The sequence below is a fragment of the Ctenopharyngodon idella genome, chromosome 7 (genome assembly GCF_019924925.1).
Source record: "Ctenopharyngodon idella isolate HZGC_01 chromosome 7, HZGC01, whole genome shotgun sequence".
NCBI lineage: Eukaryota > Metazoa > Chordata > Actinopteri > Cypriniformes > Xenocyprididae > Ctenopharyngodon > Ctenopharyngodon idella.
This window is the reverse complement of record NC_067226.1, coordinates 451,626-479,093: the sequence shown is the minus strand read 5'-3', so window position 1 is coordinate 479,093 and position 27,468 is coordinate 451,626. Positions and strand designations below refer to the sequence as shown.

Genomic DNA, 27,468 nt, shown 5'->3' with positions numbered 1-27,468 from the left:
GCGAAGCAGCAGCAGAAACTAGCGATCTCACATGAAAGCAGATTGCATATGAAAAATAACGCGATCATCAGCATTAAACCTCATATAAACGAAAAGTGCCTAACATTACTGAATGAAATATCGACTCAGGACGAGCTATAGGACTTTATAGGCTTTGGGGGGTGTTTATGGACTCGATCTAACGTTACTCAATCTGTGTTTTACATGTACATTAAGCTAGAATAAAATGGATTATTTGTGTTTAAAAGCAGAGGCTCTGTTCTTTCTTTTGATATAATGTATGTTCAGATATTCATACAACAAAATATTATGGGGGCCATGAAATGTTTGTGAATACTACAAAATGGTTAAAATGGTGGTGGGGTTCTTTGGTGAAAATAAAGCTTCGCTGTTTGGTCCCTCTGCCATAGTTAATCTAGTGCAGGGGTTCTCAACCTTATGCAAGCTGGGCCGCCCCAAATATTTGGAGGGGTGTTTTTGACAATTGAGAGCCACCAAATGACGAATATGAAAAAACGAATACGACAGTTTCGGACTCAGTCAGGGTGCAAGGACCTTAAACTTTTGAGGCTTGCGCAGCTTCTCGAGGAGAAATCAAACAAATGAGCACCGTTTTCTAAAGTCTATGAGCGCAGCACACACAAATAAACTAAATTGACATACTGCAGTTAAATTTCAAAATGTGGTGTTTTTATATTTATAACATTTGAATACAGTTCAGCAACATACATCACACGACCTGACGACCAAGAGAGCTGACAATTGACCATCACTTAATTTACCATCACCTCGCGATTGAAAATGTGACACTGATATGACAGTTCAACAAACAAGTTAATATTAAGTCACTTACATTTTAGACGAAATAATGACTGTTTTGGTCTATTTTAGCAGCGAAAATAGATCCGATGAATCCAAACAAAGATCACAACATAGCTCATCTCACAGCAACACTCAATCGTGTTTTGAATGATTCAGTGTTTTGAACAAATCGTTTGAGTCAAAGATTCAATGACCCATTCACAAACATCTGTCTCATTCTTGATGAATCGGCCGTTTGAACGAATCGTGAATGAACGACTTAATGACTCGCTTAATAAAACCGCTTATCACCTGCATTTGCGCTCACTATCGACAAACCAATTAAATTTGTTCAAAACTTTTTTTTTTTTAAATCAGTCCAAACACATTTTAATTTTATTCAGGAGTTATGTATATACAAAACTATAACTTTTTATGACAGTAGTTTAGTGATAAAAAAAAATTTGCATTTTTTTTTTCTTTCAGGTTTTTTTTCCTCCCATCCTGTAGCCTACTCGCGCCCCCCCGGGAGAGTGTCCTCGCCCCCCTGGGGGGGCGCGCCCCACCGGTTGAGAACCACTGATCTAGTGTGTAGAGTAGTAACCTCCGTGTCTCTGACAAGCACGGGACTTTAAGCTGGTGCACCGCTAGTGTAACTTTGTTTTCATTTTGTGCAAGTTGCAACAGTTCCATGCAACAGAAACACTCGGTGTAGCAGAGCCTTTATGATTAATTAACTGTGATGTTTTAAATCGTGGTTAATTGTGATATCGGTTAATCGCTGCATCCCTAGCGCAGGAAAAGGTTAAACTTTAACTTTAGACTTTTCTTAAGGACAATTTGGCCATGCATTATGCAATTTTATAGCAGGATCGATCAAAAGCCAGACTGAGGAGAGGCAGAGAAACAACAGAGCTCATACACCACAACACCAGGCCTTTGAGTGCCATCACTGGCTGACGATCCAATGCAACAGCCCAACAAGTTAAACTGACTGATGATCTACACAGAACACAGAAGGACTTCCATTCTCTCCCTTGTGGGCAGGTGCTGCATCTCAACGATCACTACAGAGACCGCTTAAAATTCTGTTAATTACCATATCTTCATTCCTTTCATTTATTCACTGGTCTCACAGCAGTTCTTTGTATTCTCTGTTAAACTGACATTCTGAACCTGCTTTCAATAAGTACCAGTCCAGCCTTTCTGTACATCTTAATGAAAGAAAAGGAAGTTCATTAACAGAAGTGGGAGTTTGACTCACCAATCATTTAAAACTGGCTGGATTTGGCATAGTGAGGTTTATTACATTAACCAACTAGGAATAAAGACAAATAGATTTTTGACTACACAGATCTGTGGCAAAGACAATGGAAATAGGGCACAAGGTGTTCAAAGAGAAAACTGTGGCTAGAAAAGCAACAATTTGTCACTCCATTTCGTTTAAAGGTAATTTTCTAGATTTAACCCCTTAAGCCCTAAGTGTACCGTCCGCGGTACACAACCCCCCACGAAAAAATTTATTATCAAATTATTAAAGCAGCAAGCAGCAATGAAAGGGCCCTCGCACCCATGCCACCGCCACCAGGTGGCTTTAGGAAAACAGAGCACGGTGGGCAATATGCATTTAAGTATAAATATAGGAGGACGTCGTCAGTCATTTGTATTTGCCACACTTCCTGCTACTAGCTGGTGGCAATATGACAATAACTAAATTTTGGCATGTAGATGTCTTTAGGCCAGGGCACTTATCAAACGTGAAGTTTGAGGCAGACTGGACATTGTATGCTTGAGTTACAACAACTTCCTGTTTCATGATGATAATAGCATGCTTTAACACTCAGCTAAGTGTCACTAGCATGTTTTAGAATGTTTGTAGCATGTTTAGCACTCAATTGCATATTTTAGTATTTTGCTAGTAGTTCATCACAGTGTTAAACACGTCACTTCCTGTTGCTAGTGGGTGGCGCTATTACTATAACTGAATATTGTCATGTAGATGTGTTCAGAACAGGAGTCCTCTCAAACATGTAAAGTTTGGGGCAGATTGGACATTGTATGCCTGAGTTACAACAACTTCCTGTTTCATGGTGTTAATCGCATAAATTAGAACTTAGCCAAGTGTTGCATGATTTAACGTGTTTCTAGCATGTTTGGTACTTCATGGCATATTTAAATGTGTTTTAGGGAGCAAATTACAGTGTAAAGCATGCAATTTCCTGTTGCCAACAGGTGGCGCTATGACTAACTGAATATTGGCATGTAGATGTCTTCAGGCCAGGACTCTAATAAAACATGTAAAGTTTGGGGAAGATCGGACATTGTATGCCTGAGTTACAACAACTTCCTGTTTCACGGCGAAACATCAAATTTTATCAGGACACCACGGACACCCTTCGGTGAAAACTCAACATCTTAGCAATTTAACGTCACAAAGGCCTTTAGATTAGACTGACCAAATATGATGTTTATCTGATAAAATCTCTAGGAATCTGATAAAATCCGCAAAAATGTTGCACAGAAAATTCAAAATATCTCACTTCCTGTTGGGTTTTCAGATTTTGCTCCCAGGGACTTTTTAGTAGGTATTGGGCTGTTACATGTGTCTACCGAATTTCATACTTGTACGTGAAACAAAGCGTGAAGAACGCTTAATTGAAATTTTGTATGTGGCGCTATTGAGCCATTTTGACATCTAATTCTGAAACCCATATCATATGTAAATTTTCACCACTTCTGCATGAGCATGTTTAGGCCCTCAAAAATGCGATTCATTTCGGAGAAGAAGAATTGACTGAGCAATTACAATAGGGTCCTCACACCATCGGTGCTCGGGCCCTAACTAAGCAACTACTGACAGGAATAACACAAAATAGGTATCATTTTAAAGCTTAGAAACTCAGCTAATGCATCCAACATTTTTGTTCAACTCTTAATGAGTGCAGAGTCATTCCGCTAAACCAGAGTGTTCCGCCTGTGGGCACCGCCTAGCTACAAAAAAATAAATAAATAAATAAATAAATAAAAAATTAATTTTTCAAAACTACTGCCTTGATCAACACAAAATGTGTCATTTGAAAGCTTAGAGTCTGAACTTTACAATGAATGTAACCAATTTGATTAACTCCTAAGGAGCACTGAGTTATTTGCTGAAAAATAAATGTTTTCATAATTTATGAATTTTTTTTTGTACTATGTACTGCAATGTGTCAAAAACATACAGCTCAGATAATCATGTGTCACATGTCATTTGAAAGGTCTCACGGAAACCTTTTGGGCTTTGACTAAACTTGAGTGAGTTTTTGTATGTGAAGTACTGCAAGACCCATATGTAAATGATATACCGATGTGGCATTTGTGTCACTTTTTTGCTCGGGAAACATGCTCCGATTGTGGAAATTTGCAGATTCTCATGATTAAAATGAGTCCAACATCAACATAATTAAGTCAATCACAGGATATTCCTCACGGAATTACGACAAATTACGACACTTTGCATAGATTGTAGAAAATGGCACATCATTACTTACAGTGGATGCTCCCGATTGAAATGAGTCCAAAATCAACAATCCCTTCCGTCAATCAGGAGATATTCCTCGTGAAGGAACGGTTTTAGAAATGCCCATTAGGGGGCATCAAGGGTTAAACAAAAAGGCTACCTTGGTTCCAAATGCTGTAACTTTTGATTATTTTATGCTATCACCACAAAATTGAAATCAGATGCAACTCACATATAGAGGAACATCACCAAAAAAGAATTATCCCCCTTACTTATTTCCTTCATGAGATATTGCATGTCAAATTAGAAAGATATGTAAAATTTCCCTTGAACACTTTTTTTTTTTTGGCTTTTTATTAGCAGTTTCTCAGCATGCAATTTTTTTTTTTTTTTTTTATAAATAACTAAGACTCCACATTTTTGAAATCACAAATGCTGCACCAGGGATATGAGATGGAAATGTTATTTGTCCATGGATCCAAGATTGTGTGGAGATTTCCTATCTTCTTCTAAGTATGAGTAACAACAAAAAGTTTGAAAATAGTAATTGCGCAATTAATGACAAATTGCATTTGAGAAATTAAAATGGGCTCTCTCAACTGCAGGCCTAGGTCTATGTGATTATTCTAAACTAATCTATTTTATCCATTTTATTCATGGCAACTGACATTAGACAATTGATAATTAATGTCCACAGTAGTGTTGTCACAGTACCAAAATTCCAGTAGTCGGTACCAATACCATTAATTTTACGGTTCTCTGTACCAATTTCGGTACCACAGGAAAATCTGTTGGAACTATTTTACTATTTTATTTAACTAGCCTATTTTAAAAACATTAAATACGATGGTAATTATACATATAAATATTTGGGGCGTGTGTATATATACCTCAATGAAATAAGTTATGAAACATAAAATAAATAAATAAACAAATGCTCAAACATCCATTTTGTAATAGACATGCGTGTTTATTTTAGCTATTCCGTCAGTGAAACAACACACTACAGCCTGTAAAACTATGAAATAAATATCAGTGAATAATGGGAACCTAAATAATAAGAAAGTTAAATATTTTAAAAACAATCGTTTTTTTTATTTCCACACAAAGATGCGTCATATAGCCTACCGCTCTGCACTTTGAGAGGGATGTGGGACATGAGCAGGAAAGAGACCATTTCTCTTTAATATCTTCATGTTATCTCTTGATGTTACATGCAACTGACACTTGTTGTAAAAGGTCTGAAGGGCTAATTTTATCTTCAGCAGGGGCAAGACATTCAAGCTATGTTTGATTTTGCGCTGCCAGAGAAAGCAAAACTTTCTCAAAAAAAAAAATTTAATTAATTAATCACAAATTAATCATAAATGAACAAACTTGATGCACCTTAAAGTATAATAACAAGCACAAACTGTTAAATAGAAATTGACGTGCAAGCAAAAATGTTTCTGTCCTACAGTGTTTTTTTCTACTTTACCACAGTAAAGAATGCAAATATAATAGGCCTAAAAGCGAACGAAAGAAAGAAACGTTTATAATCCCCTGCATGAGTGAAGATTTGGGAAAATAAACAGATTCCATGTTCAGTGGAATAACTAGTGGAATATTGTTACATTCTCTGCTAATCGGGCGACCAGATCGCGATTCTTAAAACATAATACAAACCTGACAAAGCTTAAATGTATGGACTCATGTACCTCTGTCATTCGGCATGAACCAAAATGTTTCCATGGCTGCGATGTCACATTTAAATTTGCTAACCATTTCTTCTGTAGGCCAAACGAAGCTTTGTTTCTCACTGTGTCATATTCACGTAAATACTGCCACAGTCCTATCAGTGGGTACCGAAAGTACCCGGTACTCCCGGTACTACAGAAATGCTGGTATCGTCACATTTTCAAAATTTCAGTACCGACTTGCTACAGAAGTACCGGTACTTTTGACAACACTAGTCCACAGTGTGGGGAATGTCACAGTGTGTCTACGTTTAGTAGCTTCCACCGTCATCAAAGTTGTGTTACCCGTAACAATACATTCCCCATTTAGTTCACAATCTGCTGAGGCAGACAATAAAAATGTATGATGCTCTGGCCAGAGGGGTGTGTGAAAGTGTCTGTGAGAGATGGTGTTTGAAGAGACACCAAAGCAAATAAATCAAGTCCAATCAAAACAGCTGTATCTAAATTTATTAAATGGGCCCACAAGACAGAATATGCCCAATAAAATAATGGCCATGGATGAATTTTGCCAACTATCCTGGCCTGGGTTATTATTGTGTGGAAGGAGTAAAACGCCACACCTGCGCAGTGCATAACTTGGGAAGGCAGAGAGCAAGCAAGCTTGCCCTGTCCACCCTAAAGTTGGAACGGACTTCGGTACCTAGTCGATACTGAAATTTAAAATATGTGATGCTTTGAGCGCTGTTGAGTGGATTCGTAAACAACTCTGACTGGCCATTGTGTTCACGGCTCATCGGATATGTCTGTGATTGTCTTCAATGATCAACGCTGTAAAAACGTAGTAAAAAGTCATCAGTGATGCTCTTCATCGAGCGCTTACACAGATACAGACAGGAGCATTTGAAAGCAGGCGTCTACCACGGACCAGTCCGCTGATAGACGCCTGCTTTCAAATATTCCCGCTCGCGCATTTAAAACGCTTTCAAATTCATACACTTCTGTGTGCTTTCAAACACTGCCGTGCGTTGATCATTGAAGCCAATCACAGACATATCCGATGAGCGTGTCAACACAATGGCCAATCAGAGGTGTTTACCAGTGTTAATTTCGTTGATGAATAATGTCATAATTTTCGTCAATGACATTTTTTCACGGACGAAAATTAGACGATGACTAAATAAAAATGCGTTTTGAATGACAAACTATGATTAAAATCTACTCTAATTTTCATCAACAAAAACGAGACAGAAATGATAGAGAGGGACGATTTGGGAAGATATCCAGTCAGGACTGCCGTCCTGTGTGGAAGATGCGCACATTTGAAGTATAATGTGCTGATCTAACCGTGGGAAAACGGTTATTGTTTACACAAACTGTATTTAATTTAATTTCTATTTAATTCATAGTAAACTACTGTATCTTCTGTCACAGGAAGGAAAGACTAAGAACATTGACACATTATTCTATATATTTTACAGGTATAAGGGTTATTATAGTAACTTAACCTAAAACCATAAAAAAAAAAAAAATCTTCATTACTTGAAATAAATGTTAACTGAAAAAATAAATATATATAAAAATGTAAACTTATTTTATTTCATCTAGTTTCCAAGCTTTAGCTTAACCTGATGTACTAAAGTAACTAAAACAGAAATAAAAAACTATAGACATTTAAAAGCAAAAACTAAAAGACAAACACAAAAAATTACTAAAACTTTTAACTAAAATTACAATGAAAGCAGAAAAACTAAAAATCAAATCTAATCAAAATTTTAAACAAAAACTATAATAGTACCTTAATGATAATTGTGTCAATCCCTGACAAGTACTGAATAGAGCTCTCTTTCTTGTGTTTTACTCCGCTTTGGCTAGTAAAGTACAGTTGGTTGTCTTAAGTGAACAAACAGTTTAGAGAGTATATCAGATGTATATCAGTGTATTGGATCCGTGTATTGTTAGAGAAATGCTTACTTAATGCATTACAATTGAACTAAATTAGATTTTAGTTGACTAAATCTACTGTAGTCGACTAAAACTAGACTAAAACTAAAACAATTTCCGATGACTAAAATATGACTAAAACTAAAAGGCATTTTAGTCAAAGACTTTAACTAAAACTAAATCAAAATTTGAAGAGTTTGGTTCCAAAACGCTATAACTCCATTTTGATTAATTTGAGTAAAAAGGTGTTTTCTTTACCAAGAAAGTGGCAAGATGAAAACCACTATTTTCTGTTTCAAACTTTCACATGGCATCTTTTGGTTATAAAAACATTAAAAATTCAAATCTACATTTTGATTTTAAAAGGTTAATTATAACAGATTTTTTTCCCCCCAAAATGCAATAAATCCATGACACGTTTTTTTTTTTCAAAATGCAATTAATCCATCAATATAAAAGTTATTTTTCATATTGAAAATACACAACAAAGTAAGTTGATTCACATATATGACAGCCTCTGAACTTTGCCAATACTAATCTTACATACAGGCATTTTACTAAAAATACATTCAGCCGCCGCAACCAAAATGAATTCAATGAGTCATCTTGTTAATGTTATAAATGAATTATGTCTCCGTTTGTCATTACCGATTAAAGAGTATCTGGCGCCACCGTACGGTTAAAATAAACACATTTACAGAGTAGGCTACATTGGTATTAAAAACGGCTTTTAAAAACTGTCCATGATTCAGTTTTGGGGACCGTGACAGAAGTTTGATGCTGTCGTGGAACAAGCAACAGCCGGCATTTTTCCTCCTCCCAACTCGAGTGCCTCATCTTCTTAGTCTCCTCACTTAAATGATTACATTTCGATGAAATGTAATTTCATTGCGTTTCTTCCCCACCGCAGAAACCACCACAGGTTCATCAATGCCGTCAAAATTATTCATTGTGATCAACAAAAACAGAAAAAAGTACAAAGCAGATAAGGAAAACTAGGATGCCGGGTGTATTCAGAGCGCCACCATTACTGTTTACGATATATATCGCATTCTGCAGAGAAAGGTGACTGGAGTTTGTCGCGTTTTGGAAAGAAAGGGAGAAAACATAACAGAATAACACGACGGGTATCGCATTTTGCGCAAAATTAATAAATTACTTTTCAATACCGACCAGATACAATACTGATTTTGGCTGAAACTCAATAAAAATAAATAAAATAAAATAAAAAAAATGCCGTTTATCGCGTTTTGGAACCAAACTCTTCATTTGCTGCCAAAATTAACACTGGTGTTTACGAATCTGCTCAACAGCGCTCAAAGCGTCACATTTTTAAATTTCAGTACCGATAGGTACCGAAGTCAGTACTTTTGACAACTCTAGTCCACCCCACACTTTTTCCTTTTGCAGCATGTCATGCAGAGGTCACATTAGACTTTCGCACTGTCCGTCATTCCGTTATAATCTATTACCCATCATTTTAATTTTTAGATTTTAATGATAAGACGTTTAATACTTTCTTTTTTCGTCCACATTTTCATTTTTATTCATGAGCTTACAGGATAAGAAAATGGGCCTAGGCTATGCATTTATTTATATTATGAAAAGAAAGTTGAACAAAGACTGTGCGTCACTTTTCAGTTTTCATCTTGAACAGTTGTCGCGGATCATGAGTGAACGCGATCATCCCTTCCTCTTTACTACTTTACAGAATAGAATAAACATGAACGAACATCAGAAAATATGCTGCAAGATACAGTAGCTTACCGAAATCTGGATCATGTCTTAATCAGTTCAATCAGTGTTGGAAACAATGTCACGTAACATTATACCTCAGAAAAGCCATTCGTTGACCATAAACTTGAGTCAGCAAGAAAAAAACAAAACAAAAACCATTTAAAACAAAACGAACTGGATTAGAAACTTAATTATGTAAGTATAAGTATTATAACTTTATTATTATTATAAAATTGACTTAATTAGGTGCTCTCCTGTGTGTAATCAAACGCATCGTTTTCATTTTATTCTGGAGACTGAACTCGCGCTCTGCTGCCACACTGGAGCGCACTCACCACCAACTGGACAGGGGTGGGAATTACAGTTAAAAAGTTACATCAGCCTCAGTGTAATCTGTCAAAATGACGGACGGCCTTCAGATTTTTCCGTCACTGCAAAAAAAATTCCGTCAATGACGGAAAATTTTCAGTTAACTCTGATGTCATGAAGGATTTCATTGAGCAGAACTGATTTTGTTCCAAATGTACAAAATATTGTCTTGTTACTGTTAACATGAGCAGAGTGGGTTGAGTGTGCATCTAACTGCATAGTGACAAAGTAGAACTAGGTCAGTGGACCACATTAGCTGTATATCTCCTGACCACATTCTTCAAAAAAATAAAACAAAAACAAAACCCCAAAACAAAAAACAGTTGAGCAGCCACCTAGCGAGGTGGTGAATAACCACAAGAGGAAAAAAATGAAGTAAGATGCACAAAAAAAAAAAACGCTTTCCTGCTGCTGCATTGCATACCCACGGCATCATTAGGCATGTGATGGGAAAGGGGAAACCAATAAAAAGTTAATAGTGCTATGCAAATACAGGTTACAAATTATGTAAGCTCAAATGTTCTTAATCAACCTGTGCATATCAAAACCTGAAATTTTGTCATACCCAGTCCATTCTCACTGGCGGCTGCCTGACTGTCTGATTCGTTAGCAGCTGCATCCATAAGGCTGGGTTCCTGGTCATTACGGCGACGACGTGAACGTCTCCTGCGGTCAATGCCGCCCATGTTCTCACTGGCATCTGTGTCACCGCCTAGTTCACCGTCTCCCTCCAGCAGAGAGTACGGGTTACTGTCTGGGTCTCGGAGCACTGGAAACACACAGAAGTTCAGCAGGGCACAAAAGATATGCAGGAGTTTGCATGAGGGGCTTTCGCACTGGTGGAACATTCTCATTGTTCTTATAACTATTAGCGGATGTACCTGTTTTTTGACGTGTTCACACCGCAGGAACTGCGAACGATTTTAGTTATAGAGATGCCTATTGAAGAGACTAAATTAGCTCCTACTTCAAATTAGGGTCTAACCCAGCTCAATAGAACACTACCAGTGACGTTAAGTGTACGTCGATTGGCTGAACATATGCAAAACACCAGCACTCGCTATTTAAAAAAAAAACAAACAAACAAACAAACAAACAAACAGTTTATAGTCTACATTTTTACTCCACAAACTAACTCCACAAACAGGGAAAACACTGAGGCACTTTTCAACCTTTAAGCAACCTTTAAGAGGAAATCCAATGCGATTTTGAAAGGAACCAAGCAAAGCATGTTATCTATTTGGGTCATTCAGGGTCAACTCAACCAAAGGTCCACGCCTCAAATTTTTGATTACGTTAATATTTAACAGTGATGAAACAAACAGTGATGATAGCCAAAATATTAAATGTTACAGATGTATATTTACGGAGTAATCCACTATTTTGTAGAGGGGGTCAAAATGACAATTTTTCACCTGAAATTTGGAGCCAATTTACAGGAGTGTTTACTTTAGAAAGATGGCAGGATCATTTTATTTTTTACACAGAGATTAGTAGGTCTATTAGTAAAATCTGTTGACTTTAGCAATCTTTGTTGCATTATATGCCAACGGTGGGTGACAGTTCAAAAATGGCAAAAAGCTATGTGACACTGCCACATAAGGAACATGTTTTAACCACTCTGTATATTTGTGTATCAGAGTTTTAATAGGTTTTACATGTTTCATTGTCCATTTTACTCCTCTTGAAAAAATGTGTGTGTTTGTCTTTAAGAACTGAGACTCCACCTGTCATGTGAGCAATCACATGACAGGTAGTAGGAAGTAGCCTCTCACTATAAAAGGAGCAGTATGGCCTAAAATGGAGGCCTGAAAACAATTGGGTCAATCTACCACTGCCTGGATTGTGAAGTTCCTTATTTGTGAATACTTGCCATTCCAGGACTTCATTCTCACACTTGCACTTTGGATTATTGCACATTGGATTGTATATACACGGGTGGACACATTGGACTACACACAGAGCTTCCTATGGACTGTTTTATGGTATGGAACTGATGGACTCTATGCATTTAACAGTCTAAGGACTCTTTATATATATCTTGTGTTGTTTTAGTCCAGTGTCATTTCTGTTGGTGTAAATACATATCTGTTTTATATCCGCTGTTTTCTTGTCTTCATTTTTAAACCCAACGTACAAGTATTTTAAACAATTCTCCTTTTAATTGTGTTTCCTCTGCCAGTAAGGCTGAGTGTTACAGTACTTCTTGTGTTATTTGTCTCAAGTTTGCATGCCTATGACTCAAGTAGTATCAAAGATATCTTAATATCCTTTTTTGATTCTGGTTCTTAAACTTTCCTTTTGGTCATCTTCATTTTAAAGGCCCTCAATGGTTCAATGCTAGAGATAGAGATCCTAAATTGGAGTAAATTGTACACATTTTCAGTGGTCAAAAACCAAATATGGGTCACTTTGCATACAGCTGACACTTTTTTCTTTTAAAGAGGAATATCTAAAGAACAAATAATGTTAATACTAGAAATGTATACTTTTCATTCTCAAACTGCTCAATTGCATAGAACATACCAGTATGTGTGCCATAAATATTCATTTTCCAAAGTTTGCATGCCTGTAACTCAAAGTATTTGAGATATCTTATCCATCTAAATTCTCATTCTTAATTAACTTTTGGAATCTCATTGTTAGGGCCCTGTATAGTTCAGTCCCATAGATATTGGGACCAGAATGTGTCTCCATGTCCAAATTGTTGAATTTTACCCATTTTCAATGGTCAAGAAGCGATTGTAGGTAACTTTTTAAACAGCTGATAGTTATTGTGTTTAAGTTATGATACTGCATATTTGAACTCATGGTAGCTTCGGAAGCTGTTAAAATGAACAAAATCCATCTTCCAAATATCCCTAAATCTGATTCAAATATAGATTCTTATGAATACACTTTTGAGAGCAAGTTAATGTTCCTCAACTTAACTATTTTCAGTGCATTTTTGGTACTCAGAGTTATATTTTATGCAATTCTAGGTAAAGAAGATACTTTTCTAGTTTAAAATTTATTCTTCAGTCATTCCGCTTTAAATGAAATAAGTATCAGCTGTGTGCAAAGTGAACCACATTTGGTTTACAATTTGAACGTGGAGCTGCTTTGAGATCCCCATATCTCTGGGACTGAACTATACAGGGCCTTGAAAATAAAGATTTCAAAGGGAAAGTTTATTAAAGGGTCATGAAACCCTAAAACGCATTTTTGAGATTTGGACATATGTCCAGGCTGCACATCATTGAAAACACTAAAGATACTTTACTAAAGGTAAATTAGTTCTTTTTGCATTGAAAAGCAAAGTCGGAGCAACGCCACGGCTTCTGACGTTAATGTATAATACCAGCAAGATCCGGAGTAGTGATTGGCTGCCAGGGCTCCAGTCAGGGCTGGACGAACGTGCTGACGTCAACAGTTTCTGTACGCTTCTCTGCATTTATTTATGACAAAGAGCTCATTAATTCTAATTATTCATGACAATGAACTTTTAATCCAAACACTGCGCTGTACTGCGCATGAGATGGCATTACAGCGTAAATTTCAGATGACACGCGCGCTGTCCATTCACTTGCCTGCAACTGCGTTGTTGTCCTTCAGGCACATATAAGTGTATGGAGCCCCGCACATGACATGAAAAAAAAAAAAAAAAAAAAAAAAATAGCAGGCTAAATCGTGCGCGCGATTTACTTTTCTCTTGCATGTCATGTGCGGGGCTCCATAAGTGTAACGTTTCCTCCTCAGTAACAAAGGTGGTGTTTGCATTTCCCCGTGATGCATTTAGAGCTGCAGTTTGACTACGAACACATGGGAAATATGACTAACAATATTTAATATGTAAAAAAGTGGAGCGCACTTAAGAACAGAACGCCGCGATGAGTTTAACAACACTCGACATGTGGATCACAGATCATATACGGACAGAAGCAAGCATGTTTCAAGTTTATATAGACATTTTTATGGACATATTTCATATAATCTATTGCTCTAAACATGAACCAGCACATATTTCATCATGTATTTTTAAATGAAATATAAATGTTCAAATAAGGACATTGTTAATATTCATTATTCTGTATAATGAGTGTGTTGTAGTTCTGTGTTTTATTGATTGTCGTCTCCCCTCTTCCCCCTCTACACTCCCACTTTTCCACAGCTTTACACGCCCATTTTTTGAGACTTTTTCCAGCTCTGAAGTGTGAACAACTGGGCTAAGTCAGGGGGGTTCCATGACACTTTAAGAATGAGAATCTAAAAGGATATTAAGATATCTTGAATACTTTGAGTTACACTACAGCCACGCAAACTATGGAAAAGGAATATTTATGGCACTCCGGTTATTTTGTATTATTTTATGCAACTGAGTTGACAGAAAAACATGATACATTTCAAGCTTCAACATTATTTGTTCTTCAGATATTCCTCTTTAAAAGAAAAAAAAAGTATCAGCTGTATGCAAAGTGACCCACATTTGGTTTTTGACCACTGAAAGTGTGTACAATTTACTCATGGAGCCACATTAACATGTCCATATCTGTAAGTTTGAACTATCGAGGGCCTTTAAAATGAAGATACCAAAAGGAAAGTTTGTTAAGAACCAGATTCTAAAAGAATATTTAGAAATTTTTTAATACTTTGAGTTACAGGCATGCAAATTTAAGGCCAAAAAAAAAAAAAAATCAATTGGCATATAATGAAACAGATATTGCTAAAATCAACAGATTGTACTAACAGACCTACTAATCTGTGTAAAAATAAAACAGTTCTGCTGCCAACTTTCTAAGTCATTTTTACACCCCTGTAAATTGGCTCCAAATCTCAGGTGAAAATTGTCATTTTGACCCCCCTCTACAAAATAGTGGATTACTCAGTAAATGTACATCTGTGACATTTAATATTTTGGCTTTCATCACTATTTATGTTTGTCTTTATACAGAAAAAAAAAATATTAAAATCAAAAATTTTAGCCGGGGAAGTTTCTGAAATATTGTTGATCTGACACGGAATGATCCATTTATACTCCGCAAGCGACACTGGGCATCAACCACAAGGCAAACGCTATGATACTTTTTCGTATTCAATTTACTTTAACAGTTCTATCTAATAATGTATTAGATAGGACTGTTAAACCTATTGAAAAATAATAAAGATGAGAAATGGGAGCGCTGTGTGCTCAGTGCTGTCAAAACAAATTCCACACAACAACCAGAGCGGCAGGACATAAGTGACTGTTTACGTCACTTCAGAGTCATCTTCATTTATATAGCGCGTTTTACAATACAGATTGTTTCAAAGCAGCTTCACAGTGATAATAGGAAAATTAATGGACAGAGCTTGTTTTGGCTTTACAGCAGCTCCAGGAAAAAGTTATTATCGAGCTAAAGTAAGTTTTTGATTGAATCACTTCCATTGTAAAAATCATTAATTATTAACTTAGGGGATGCTTAAACGTCACCTTTTTAAAACAGAAGACTTTTAATGGGTTCTTGCCGTTCATTTACGTGTTAAGTCTATAGGTATGCACGTTTGAATGTGTATGTGCACAGATGCTTAGTCTTTTTTTTACAAAGTGACGTTGCCAAATTACTTGTCTGGCCCGCATAACAGAATTATTAGTCATTTCCATGGATCCATGTGAACTGGAATTACTTTGATAACGTTTTATCTATACATATGTAAAGGAAAGGGAAGGAGGCCTTCACAGGGGATAGTTTAGTTGACAGAGTTCCTACCGGTGGTTCGAATGCAACCAGGAAAATGGCCATAGAGAAAAATGTATTTCTCGGAGGACGGCCCTAATGGCTAGTTTCTATAACTACCTGGTGCAAAAGCCCCTATGCATAGGCTACAAAGCATTTTAAAGTGTCATGAAACCCTAAAACACACTTTTTTGGAGATGTTAAAAGATATGTACAGGTTGCACATGGATGAAAACAACGATAGCACTTATGTTATTAAGGGTAAAGTGGTTATTTTTTATTTTTTCTAAACCATTTCTTCTTTAAAAAGAAAAGTTCAATCAACGTCACGAAAAGTTAGGTTTATGCGTTAATTTGGAGTGGTGATTAGCTGCCGTGGCTGTTAGTACAGGTCTATGTCATCGGTTTCTGAACTTTTCTCTGAGAGAATTAACTCTTTCAATTCTTTCACTAGTCAAGTTTCCATCCAGTTTTTGCAATGTTTTGTTATCGACAAAGCAAATATATGCCAAAAAAAAAAAAAAAAAATGTAGCAAAATTTGCTGTCTTGAGGCCGTTTCCATCCAGTTGGCCTTTACCGATAAAATGGTGTGCGTGATGATGTCATTCATAAAAATTAATAATGAAAAAAAAAAAAAAAAATGCATAGTCGCACAAGTTTTACTATATTACTAAAAAAAAAAATCTGCCCTTGAGCAGTTTCCATACAAAATTGAGTATATAGCAAATTCGTGTGTTTTGCATCCCAAATATTTGTAAAATGTACAGAGTAATGAGACAATTGAATATAAGATGACGGTGAAGTAGAGCAGCTTGTCTGACAGGACTTTACTGCCTTTATTTGATGAAGCCCAGGTTTGGACACAGAGCAGCTCATTTGTCCCGGATGCAAAAAATTTTTAGGGTCCATAAAAAGACTGGTACAGTGTATTTTGAAGCGCTAAACTTTTTTTTTTTCCTTGGATGGAAACCTGGCTACAGTGCTGTATTATGCATGAGACCGCATTACAAATATCATCAATAGACCATTTCAGTGCTGTTTGTTCACCTCTGCCTGTTCAGCTTTGCGCTGTTGTTCTTCAAACACGTCATAAGTGTGTTTCTCTTTACAGTAACACTAGTGTTGTTTGTATTTTCCCAACATTGCGGTCAGATCAGGAGTCCGTTCTTAATTTAAAATAATAATAATAATAATAATAATAATAATAATTTAAAAGGTTAGTTCACCCAAAAATGAAATTTCTGTCATTAAGTACTCATGTCCTTAATGACAGAAGTACTCAAGTACTCACCCTCATGTCGTTCCAAACCCATAAGACCTTTGTTCATCTTCGGAACACAAATTAAGATATTTTCTTAATTCTTATTTTCTTTCTAATTTCGTTGCTGTCTATAGAGGATTAAAAAAAACAACAACAACCAAAAAACACTCCAAAGATAAACAAAGGTCTTACAGGTGTGGAACGACATGAGGGTGAGTAATTAATGACAGAAATTTCATTTTTGGGTGAACTAGCCCTTTAAAAGTCTATGATAATATAGACAGCCAGTTTTACTCATTGAGAGATTTTGTTCATGAGGGAATAATTACCTAATAATTTTATTGAAGTCTTACACACATGATGTACAGTTAGTCTATTCTGTGCATTAATTTGAACGGCGACAGCTATTATGGGAGTGGCTTAATGCAGCGCAGGAGATGCAGATAACTTTTTAACTTTCTGCTGTGCCATTACAAAAATGGGTAACATTACAATAAGGTTCATTTGTTAACCTTAAAGTATTAACTAACATGAACTAAGAATATTTTTGATGTGCCAAAAAAAAACAAAATAAGGAATTATTTAGTGATGGCCGATTTCAAAACACTGCTTCAGGAAGCTTCGGAGCATAATGAATCAGCGTGTCGAATCCGCAGTTCGGAGCGCCAAAGTCACGTGATTTCAGCAGTTTGGCGGTTTGACACGCGATCCGAATCATGATTCGATACGCTGATTCAGTATTTTGAAATCGGCCATCACTAAATAAGTCGTTATTTTGGTTTTTTTTGGCACACCAAAAATATTCTCGTTGCTTTATAATATTAATATTGAACCACTGTACTCACATGAACTGATTTAAATGTGTTTTTAGTACCTTTATGGATCTTGAGAGAGGAAATGTCATTGCTCCCTATGTAGGCCTCACGGAGCCATCGGATTTAAACAAAAATATCTTAATTTGTGTTCCGAAGATCAACGAAGGTCTTACGGGTGTAAAACAGCACGAGGGTGAGTAATTAATGACAGAATTTTCATTTTTGGGTGAACTATGAACTAAAAAATGTAAAGCCTGTACATATACTAGAAATCGTGATGGAAATGGATATGGAAATAATTGTGAATCATGTAACAAACAGTACATTTAATTTATCTATTATAACTTGTCATTTTGGTCGCTTGGATGTTTCCTTATAAAGGTCCAGAAATTTGTCCAGGTTTTCATCAGGTGTATGTTCTTTTTTTTATGTTGTCATTACGTTGCTGTCTTGCCGCAGCCAATCGCTGCATTGCTGATCATGGTTTCAAGTATCGATATATCTGCCCTTTCCAATGAATACAAGAACACGCAGTAATCTCAGACAACTTAATCCAGAAGTTTTATTCAAATCTGCAAACTTGTTTGAAGAACCAAATTAGCCAGAGATCAGTGATCTTGCATCTGCCAAATCATCTCAGATGTATTAAGTGAGGTACGAAGAACGGACCCCTGGAATTTGACTAACAACACATGGAAGATAAGACTGTAAGAATATTTAATATGTAACATGCATGTTACGAGCATGTGGAAAATATTTTTGTGAGTTTGTTCATAGTTATATTTTTAGATTGCCCCCAACTCTGTTGTTTTTTTTTCTCTCTGCTCACATTTTAATATATACTTGTCTGTATAATGCGTATAAGGGCTGCACAATATATCATTTTAGCATTGATATCGCAATAGTCACATCGCAGGATGTGCGATGTCAAGTATAGGGATTGTTAAACCTGTTCGGACCAGACACCACGGTTCAAAACGCATGCGATTCTCGGGTTAATTGCAATGTTTGCCCATCATACAATAAAAGTTTATCATTTGCACGTGTTTTAGGTCCTGTCAGTTTAAACATACAAGCGATTTTAAAACCATTTGAGTGCAAGAGAACACGAAAGAGTTCAAGTCTGAACGTGCTTCTGTTTTGTGTGCGTGCACACACACACGCGCAGATGCATGTGAACACCGAATTCCTTTCTCTTCAGCGTCTATTTCAGTGTGCTTGAATGGAATGAAAAAAAAAAAAAAAAAAAAAAAAAATGCACGTCAAAATGTCAAAATCCTCGTAAACAGTTGCTTATGGCTTAGGTCCGTGAAGGTAAGAAAACAGATCTTAAAGTCTTAAAGTGACAGCAGCCTAATATTCCTGCTGCTGTCTATAATGTTAATCAAACAACAAAACAACAAAAAAGAAAAGTGACTTTTGTAGCTTTAACACAGATGGATTATATTTAATTTATACAGTGAAGACTATGCAGTGTTATTTTACATTTGATTATTCAATTTCTTTACCTGAATATGGTTAGACTGTTTATTTCATTTGTATCTTTGTTCTATTTTATTTATCTATGCTTGTAATTTGTTCATTGGTTTATATGCGTATTCACTCACCTACAAAATCACCTAAATGATTCTAGAATTAATTCTTTCCAAATAGAGCTATTCAAGTCATCTGGTGATTTTTTTTTTTTTGTTTGTTTAAAAAAAAAAAAAATATTGCAGTGTCAGGTTTTTTTTCCCAATATTGTGCAGCCCTAGGTGTTGTATGTCTGTGTTTTATTGGTTGTTGTCTCCCCTCTTCCTACCCTCTACACTCCCACTTTTCCATAGCTTTACACAGCTAATTTTCCGACAATCCATGTTTTCACTGTTATAACGGAGGGGGTGCTATTATGCATCTTCTGAAAAAGTACAGAATCTCCAGATCAAAACATAGCCGAAGCAGCAGAAACAAGCTATAGAAGCATTGTTTATACACATGTAAAATAATGTGATGATCAAACATTAAACAGCATATAAACCAAAACTGCCTATCGTTACCGAATAAAATGTCGACCGAGGAAGAGGTACAGGACTGTGAAGCTTTGGGGGTGTTGATAGACTTGATCTATCCATTTTGATCATCATTCTGAATCCGATCTAGACATAGACTTTGACAAAAACATGATTTTCTCAGCTTTTTTAATGAAACCTACCCATATTTAAGTGTTGATTAAAAAAAAAAAAAAAAACACGAATCCGTAAAGCTAGAATAATTTTTTTGTTGTTTGAAAGCAGAGGTTCTGTTCTTTATTTTGATATGCTGTATGTTCAGATAATTACACAAAAAATTCTGGGGGCCATGAAAGTTTTGTGAAAATGATCAAAAATGCTGACGGGCAAATAAAAAATAAATAAATAAATAAATAAATAAAAAGCTAGCGGGGAAAGAGTTAATAATAATAATACTAAAAAGTAATCAGTTATTATAAGTATTTTATTAACTGTATATATTTCTCTAAAAATTTTAGTTCTAACAACTTTTGATAATTTAATTTATGACACCTCCAGTCTTTTTTACTAGATGTCAATTTACTATTATTATTATTTATTATTATTATTATTATAATTATTTATTATTATTATTACTAATAGATAGAGACTTCACTCACAACAAAGCCATTTCTATCAGATTAAATATTTTACAGCATAACTAGAAATATTATATTCATTATGAAAAAAGTTCCAAGACATATTTAATTCTGTATAATAAACACAAACGGCATGTACCTGAGCTGATGGTGTTAGTGTTTCGAGGCCCTGGTCCTACACGGCCTCTGCCAGTGCTGGAGCCACGGCCACGAACTCCACGCTTGGAACCCCTGTCCTCTGCCCCAACCCCTTTTGGCCTGGGCTCCCGGTCCCCTATCTCTTCTGTCTCTGATGCATTTGACAGCTCAGAGTTTGTTCCTGTGGAGAAGACATGGATAAACAAAGAAAAAAAAAAAAAAAAACAGCAGGCAGCCTCAGAAAGATTTTCACAATTAAATGTGACATGCACTCTGCTGATAAACACCCTGTTTTTATATTTGCTTCTGATAGTTGTGTGAAAAGAAAGTTGTGATTGCATTCCTATTTGAAGCTATTAAGGATCATAGGGTCACAGTTATTTTTTTGTAGTGCTTTTCACAAAAATATTATAGGATAGTTAAGTTGGCATATGATTTTGAGTATTCATAATATTATATATTATTTTATTAAATGGTTAGTTCACCCAAAAATGAAAACTCTTGGATTTCAGCAAAACTATCTTAATTTGGTGTTCCGAAGCTGAAGAAGGTCTTACGGGTTTGGAACGACACGAGGGTGAGTATTTAATTATTCCCATTGTGTATGACTGTAGAAAATAAAATGTTTTTTTTTTTTTTTATAGAACATTGGTGAAACAACACATTTTGTTGTGAAATGAAATATTAAAAGTGGTTTTGTTAAAAAAAAAAAAAAGTCAAAAAGTCCCCTTCCACCCCCCTCAGACAAGACCCATCAACGCACAAAAAGTATTCTCCAAAAGGCTGGACCAAAAGGCAGCTTAAAGAAATATAGAAGAGAAAAAAAATAATCACTTCATAACATTTAAAAAAGTAACACTGAACATTATATTTACTTTTGCAAGCGATCGTGTCAAAAATCAGACAAACTTCCAGGTGAAGGGTGAAAGGTAGGTGTTGAGAAAAGTGCTGTGGAGGGTTTTTGTGCCATCTAGTGGTTTAGAAGAAATTATAAGCAAATATGTTTTTTTACCCAGGGATGCTTATCTTTTTATACAATAACACCATGATACAGATATAATTAAAATGTTTTGTAGTTGTGATGTAAGGAATACTGTTTCTGGGTCTAAGCCTTCACTCGTTTCAAGTGAGAATACTATCTCAATAGCCGTTCATGAGCACTATTTAATCATATTACACAATTAAGGTAAGTTTTTATAAACAGTGTATATATAGAGTCCAATATTACAACAATTCATAAAAGATGAATCATTGTCTGGCCATTTGGGATTTCAGTATGGAGATATATCTCAAATTTTCTGCAGTTTTACAGCACACCATGAGTGTATATTAGTACCATTTGTTTGCTTTTGGGATCTGATAGAGCATTTGGACCCGGAAACGGTGACGCTCGACTATGGGATTAAATTCCCGCCAATAGTATTGCGGTCACGGATCAAAAAATAATAAGCATGAATCAAAAATTTAAAAACACATGTAAAAATATATTGCACAAACTGAAACAAATAATGCAAAATGATCAGAATAGCAAAGAACGTGGTCATTTTGCTCATATTTTACTCTTTTGTACGCTTGTGCTGTTTTTCTCTTTGCTCTTCTTTCCACGTTCTGGTCTTGCTTTTCCAAATGTTGCAGTTCAAGTTTCATGTAAATTAGGGAGGGCTTAAGCATCACCATTGGTCCTGTGATTAAATTAATGAAGTATGGTCAGAGTGAGGTGACAATGACACTCGCAAAGTTTGGTGTCAATATGTGAAAGCATTGCAGAGATACAGCCTCAAGAGTCATTTTGGCATCAAGCCTCTAATTTGTTGCTGTGGTAAATGAATAAGGTTTCGTCTATCAAAACGAAATCCATAAAATTTTACCAGCATGGTCTAAAGATAGTACGATTCGATTTTGGTGAAAGGACCAACGGTTTAAGAGTAGTTCGAAAAAGTATGTTTTTAAAGAAAATCAAAATGACTCACAGGAAGTCTGGCTGACTGTGGCAAAATTGGCATCAATGTTCTCAGCATGACCCATGGAATTAGTTAAGATCAGTCTCATTAAAAAAGGCCAGATTTATATAAATCTATTAGCATTTTTTCAAATTTCATTATAACATTTGACCACAAGGAGGCGCTGTCTCAACCTATTGTGTACCTTCAGAGCATGGTGTCGATGGCACATCCTGAGTTTCGTAATGGTACATCAATGCATTCATATAATATAGTATTTTATATCATAATACTGTATTGTAGTTAATGGAAATTTCATGTTTTGTTCAATTATAGCACCACCAAGAGGCACAATCCCACCACTTTTTTTTAATGTGTCCTCAGGGTGACCCCATACATCTGTGTGTCAAATTTGGTGCAAATATCTCATTTCATTTTAGAGTTATAGACATTTATATGTATGAGATCATAAAAAAAAAATCCAACGAGACCAAATTTATGATTTTTGGACAAACTCATCAGAAGTTATAAGCAAAAATACCCATTTTTCATATCTCTGGACCAGTGGGTGGCATTGTGCCGAAACGCTGCATGTTGCCTCAGGTCATGCTTGTGATGACTTGTACCAAGTTTGGTCTGAGTAAGCGCTACGTTAAATTCGTTCGCGTGTTTTTCGAAAACAGTTTGAGAAATCCACTTGAATTTCATTTCAAGTTTTTGTTGGCATGGTCTGAAGATGATCTGGTTCAATTTTCGTGAAAATCGGAGTAACGGCCTAGGAGGAGTTAGAAAAAGTATTTTTTTCAGAAAATTCAAAATGGCGGAAAAATTTTCATGACGGAAAATGACGTCATAGGGTGTAATCGATTTTGTTTCTAACCCTTACGGTTCAAAAGTTATTAACATAAACGTGTGCAAATTTGGACAGCTAGTGGTGCTAGAGGAATTGAGTTAGAGACTCCAAATTTGCTATGGACACAGATCAGACTGTCCTCTAACTGTGCCAAATTTCACAACTTTCCCGCAAGCGGTTCTATGGGCTGCCATAGATTCAAGAGTGGAAGAAGAAGAAGAAGGAATAAATAAATAAATAAATATAAAACTGCAAGCAGCAATTACATGGCTGGGAGCATCAGATCAACTGCAACAGTGAGCAATTAAAGACATATTAAGATCATTTTAGGCAAAAGAGCTGAAAAATGATACAAACCCGATTCCAAAAAAGTTGGGACACTGTACAAATTGTGAATAAAAAAGGAATGCAATGATGTGGAAGTTTCAAATTTGTAGCGTCTGTAGAATCCCATTTCCTAGCTCTTGGGACATCAAAGGGCCCCTCATGTGGACTAAGTGCCAGATCACATTCCAACACACACCACACACACACAGACACACAAACATGCATTGAAGGCTGTATGTGTAAGATATATAATTATATATAAATGTAACCGCAGTTGTATTGTCAAATTGCATATAGTTATTCCCACTGTATAAGCTTAGCTAGGATTGTAGTGATACTAGTGTCATTTCCAACGGTTACATTTGACTGTAAACTGTAACTTCTTTTATATGCTTTTCTTATGGCAAGTTTGGTCTCGTTTTAAAGCTCTTTCCATGTCTTATTCACTAATGTATGTCGCATTGCTGACAAATGCATTGTTCTATTTGTTTAATGGTACTGTGAAGAAAGTATCTGCCCTGTGTATAGCCGTATAACCTCTGTATTAGTAGTTTTCATATATTAAATATTATTCATGCTCAATTGTTTCTTTTGTTCATTCAACAAAAACCAGGTCAATTTAACGTTTTCGATCTAGCACAATCGCTTTACGTTTGATGCTATCATAGGAATTTATCCTCATGGCCAGAGGATAACATTTCCTTTATAATAGTCTGTGAAAACTTAACAGTTTGCTGGACAAACTGGGATATAGTTTCTCTAAAACAACTATTAAATTACAACTGACCATATATGTAATTAATTATGACTCGTTGTAATTGATTCACATATATGTACCCAATTCCCTCTTGGGTCGACATATGTCTCATAATTAATCATAAAGCTTTATGATTTATTATATTCATATTTCACCCATAAATTGATTAATAACTGTACAAATTGCTACAGATTATTTGGTGGAGAATGCGGGCAACATTTTAAACTTGGTTCTTGGTGTATGAGCAACCCAGAATAATTTTGTGTGATTTAATGTGTATATGCGCGCCTTGTTGAGTGAGCCGACAACGCGTCCCTCATTCTGAAAAACGTTAACAAGCTGCTATTTGTGCCTATAAACACTGTAGTCAATTGTTGACCGTAAAGTAAACTGCAGTCCAATTAATATTTCAAACTCGTATCTGCAAAAGGCGACAATCTTTTTGCAATATACAGTTTAATATTAATTTCCGCTTGAATAAACGAATTGAATCGTATTCAGCGTATTTTTTTGAAAGAAGATTTTGGGACGAGTTTCCCCCTTATCTCTTAGAAGGCCTCATATTTGTACCGCTATTAGTTCGAATTTGAATTACTGTGTCGTCCAATAATTCAAAATAGCGTGTCTGCTCCTTGGTGACGTCATTGGCGTAGCTAACCAACCACGTGACCGTTACAGATCTAGTCGGAAAACAGTCTATCTGATTTATCGATTGATGTGTAAAAATTTGGAGCTTTGGTCCACGTCCTGATCCAGCGTGACCCGTAACAGCAGCGAAGAAATCCTGCAAAGTTACATATTCGTGTGCACTAAGTTTGCACAAACAGGGGTCCACTAATCCCCAAAATTGTGTACCCGTAATAAAGGGGCATATTAGTGTCCAGTAAACTGGCACCAAAGAATCCGCAGAGATTTTGAAGTTTTGTACCCGTGATTAAGTGCAGTTAAGTTGTCAGGGAATTAAAACCCCAAAAAGCGCTAATAAAAACTTTCTCACGAGATTACAGTAGGTGGATGCAGTAACTCTGACCAGACGCCAGAGGGCAATCTGTTCAGGTGTGTGGCACCCCTCCCTACTTCATTGTTGTGTGGACTCATTAACGCCATCGTGTGGACGTTCTGGGTTAGCTCTGCTCTCCATACGTTGAGCTGAAGTGTTTCCAAATTCCTTTTGGCTACTTTAATCTAGCTTGCCGTTATAAATGTTTGTTGATGGTTATGCTTTTCAATCGTGTTTGGAATGTGGTTTACCGATTTAAATTTGATTTAAATACGTTTAGATTTTTAATTTAAATTACGTTTCCCTTCCAACAAGAGAATTCACTTTCTGAAAGTGCTCCCCCTGGTGGACACTCCCAGATAAGTCAGTTCCCGTCTCTGTGTGTTTGTCCCTTTTCCTTTTCCTGTATTCACAGATTTACTCTATTCTGTTTATTTTATTGTATTCTACTTGATTTTCTTTCATTATACTTTTTCCTCTCTTTCTCTCTTGAGTTATTTTTCTCTTTTACTTTGGAAATTCCTTTCTTTTTATTACTTACTGTTTTATTTTATCCACTCTTAGGTCTGTGTCCTGTTTGTGATTTGCTGGTAACAGCATCCTCACACCAAAGCTTCCCTTATTTTATGCACTTATTTTTTTAATTTAAACAACGTTTAATTGAAATTTAAAATTAAGTAGTGTCAATCAGTTGGCATTTTGCTCATCAAGAAGCAATTCCCTTTAGGGAATTCTCAAATAGGGAAGGCTTTCTCCTTTCTTTTTCCCATTTTGTTATTCTATGCACTTATTTAAATTCAATTGAACAGAGTTTAATTCAAATTTGAATCAAGTGCCTCTGAATTGTTGTGTTTTACTTTGCCTTTTTTTTTTCTTTTCAACTTTTAGCTAATTCATTCTGACTGTCATTTTAGACCCCTATTCTTTTGTCCTACACACTTGATTATTTAAATTCAGTTTAAACAAGATTTAAATTGAGATTTAAATGTACAATTAAGTTGTGTTTACTTGACCACTTGTGTATTTGCAAATAGGGCCCTCTAGCGATAGGTGGTGAGTTGAAGGTTGTTCCAGTGAGTGGAGTAAACTAGCCTGGCGGATCTCTCACTGGCTGTGTGTGAACCTCGGTCACGTCTGACCTCGTACCCTGGGCAACACGCAGGGACATTAGCAGGTTGGGTGTGTCAGGTGCAGGGAGGCAACGAGTCCAGGTTGACAACAAAGGCAATTTTGTTAAATTTTCCTGTTTCTGCACGACAGAACCGCCCTTTGAGTAGCTGCCTGCGGGGTCAGACTCTGGGGTTGGGAAAAATTCAATTTTGGCCTGTCGATCTGGCCGTTGGCGCAAACACCTTGCCCAAACACGCAATTGTGCTGAAAGTCCCTGTTTGAGAGGTTGCATCGCGGTGCAAAAGGTACAGGGTGCCGACGGACACGACAGTCAAGTGTTGGAACGTCTAGGAGAGGTTGCCCCTGCCACTGAGTTCTTGTCTGAGCAATCACAAATCACCCCAAGCCGAGATTAAGGACATACAGTCCCTTCGCTCAGTGAAAGCCACAGAATATTTGATATTCTCCAATCAAAAGTGTTGGTCAAACCCCTTTTTCTTCTAAGCATACCATCCTTCTAGGTTTTATGACGCGAAAGCACCCTCGTCGGGCCCCGTCATAAACCCCGCTGTGATAGGAAGTTTAAATTTCACTTCTCCCCTCTAGCCCTTCTTGTTTTATTTTATTGCTATTCTACTTCTATTCCTTCCTATTTGTTACTGCTCTTTCTCATTTAATTGCATCCATCCTATTCTGTTCTGTTTGCTTTTCTGCTGTGTTTGTTTTTTCAGTTCACGTAAAGGCAGAGCCTGTGAGAGCCATCACGGAAGCTGAATAATAGATAGACGACCGAGCAGCCAAAGTCATTAGTAGACTCGTAGAGCCACCGCCTGTCAAGATCTTTATTTAACCCTCTGGGGTCTGAGGATTTTCGGGGCCCTGGAGAAGTTGACATGCCCTGACATTTGTGCTTTTTTCAGT

At 36.3% G+C, this 27,468-nt stretch overlaps 2 protein-coding genes across 4 annotated transcripts in view; one reads left to right on the top strand and one right to left on the bottom strand.

Annotated features, from left to right (window-relative positions):
- LOC127516283 (uncharacterized) overlaps positions 1-27,468 on the top strand; it is a 344,148-nt gene that overhangs the window by 98,019 nt on the left and 218,661 nt on the right. The window lies entirely within an intron of this gene.
- fxr2 (FMR1 autosomal homolog 2) overlaps positions 1-27,468 on the bottom strand; it is a 105,848-nt gene that overhangs the window by 35,667 nt on the left and 42,713 nt on the right. For 2 of the 3 annotated variants that reach the window (XM_051900713.1, XM_051900712.1), the window contains exons 13-14: positions 20,562-20,741; positions 10,592-10,795 (exon numbers count right to left, since the gene is read on the bottom strand). In XM_051900713.1, the coding sequence (XP_051756673.1) occupies positions 10,592-10,795; positions 20,562-20,741 (384 nt within the window). The remainder of the gene's footprint in view (positions 1-10,591; positions 10,796-20,561; positions 20,742-27,468) is intronic. The other variant, XM_051900714.1, reaches the window with a different exon arrangement.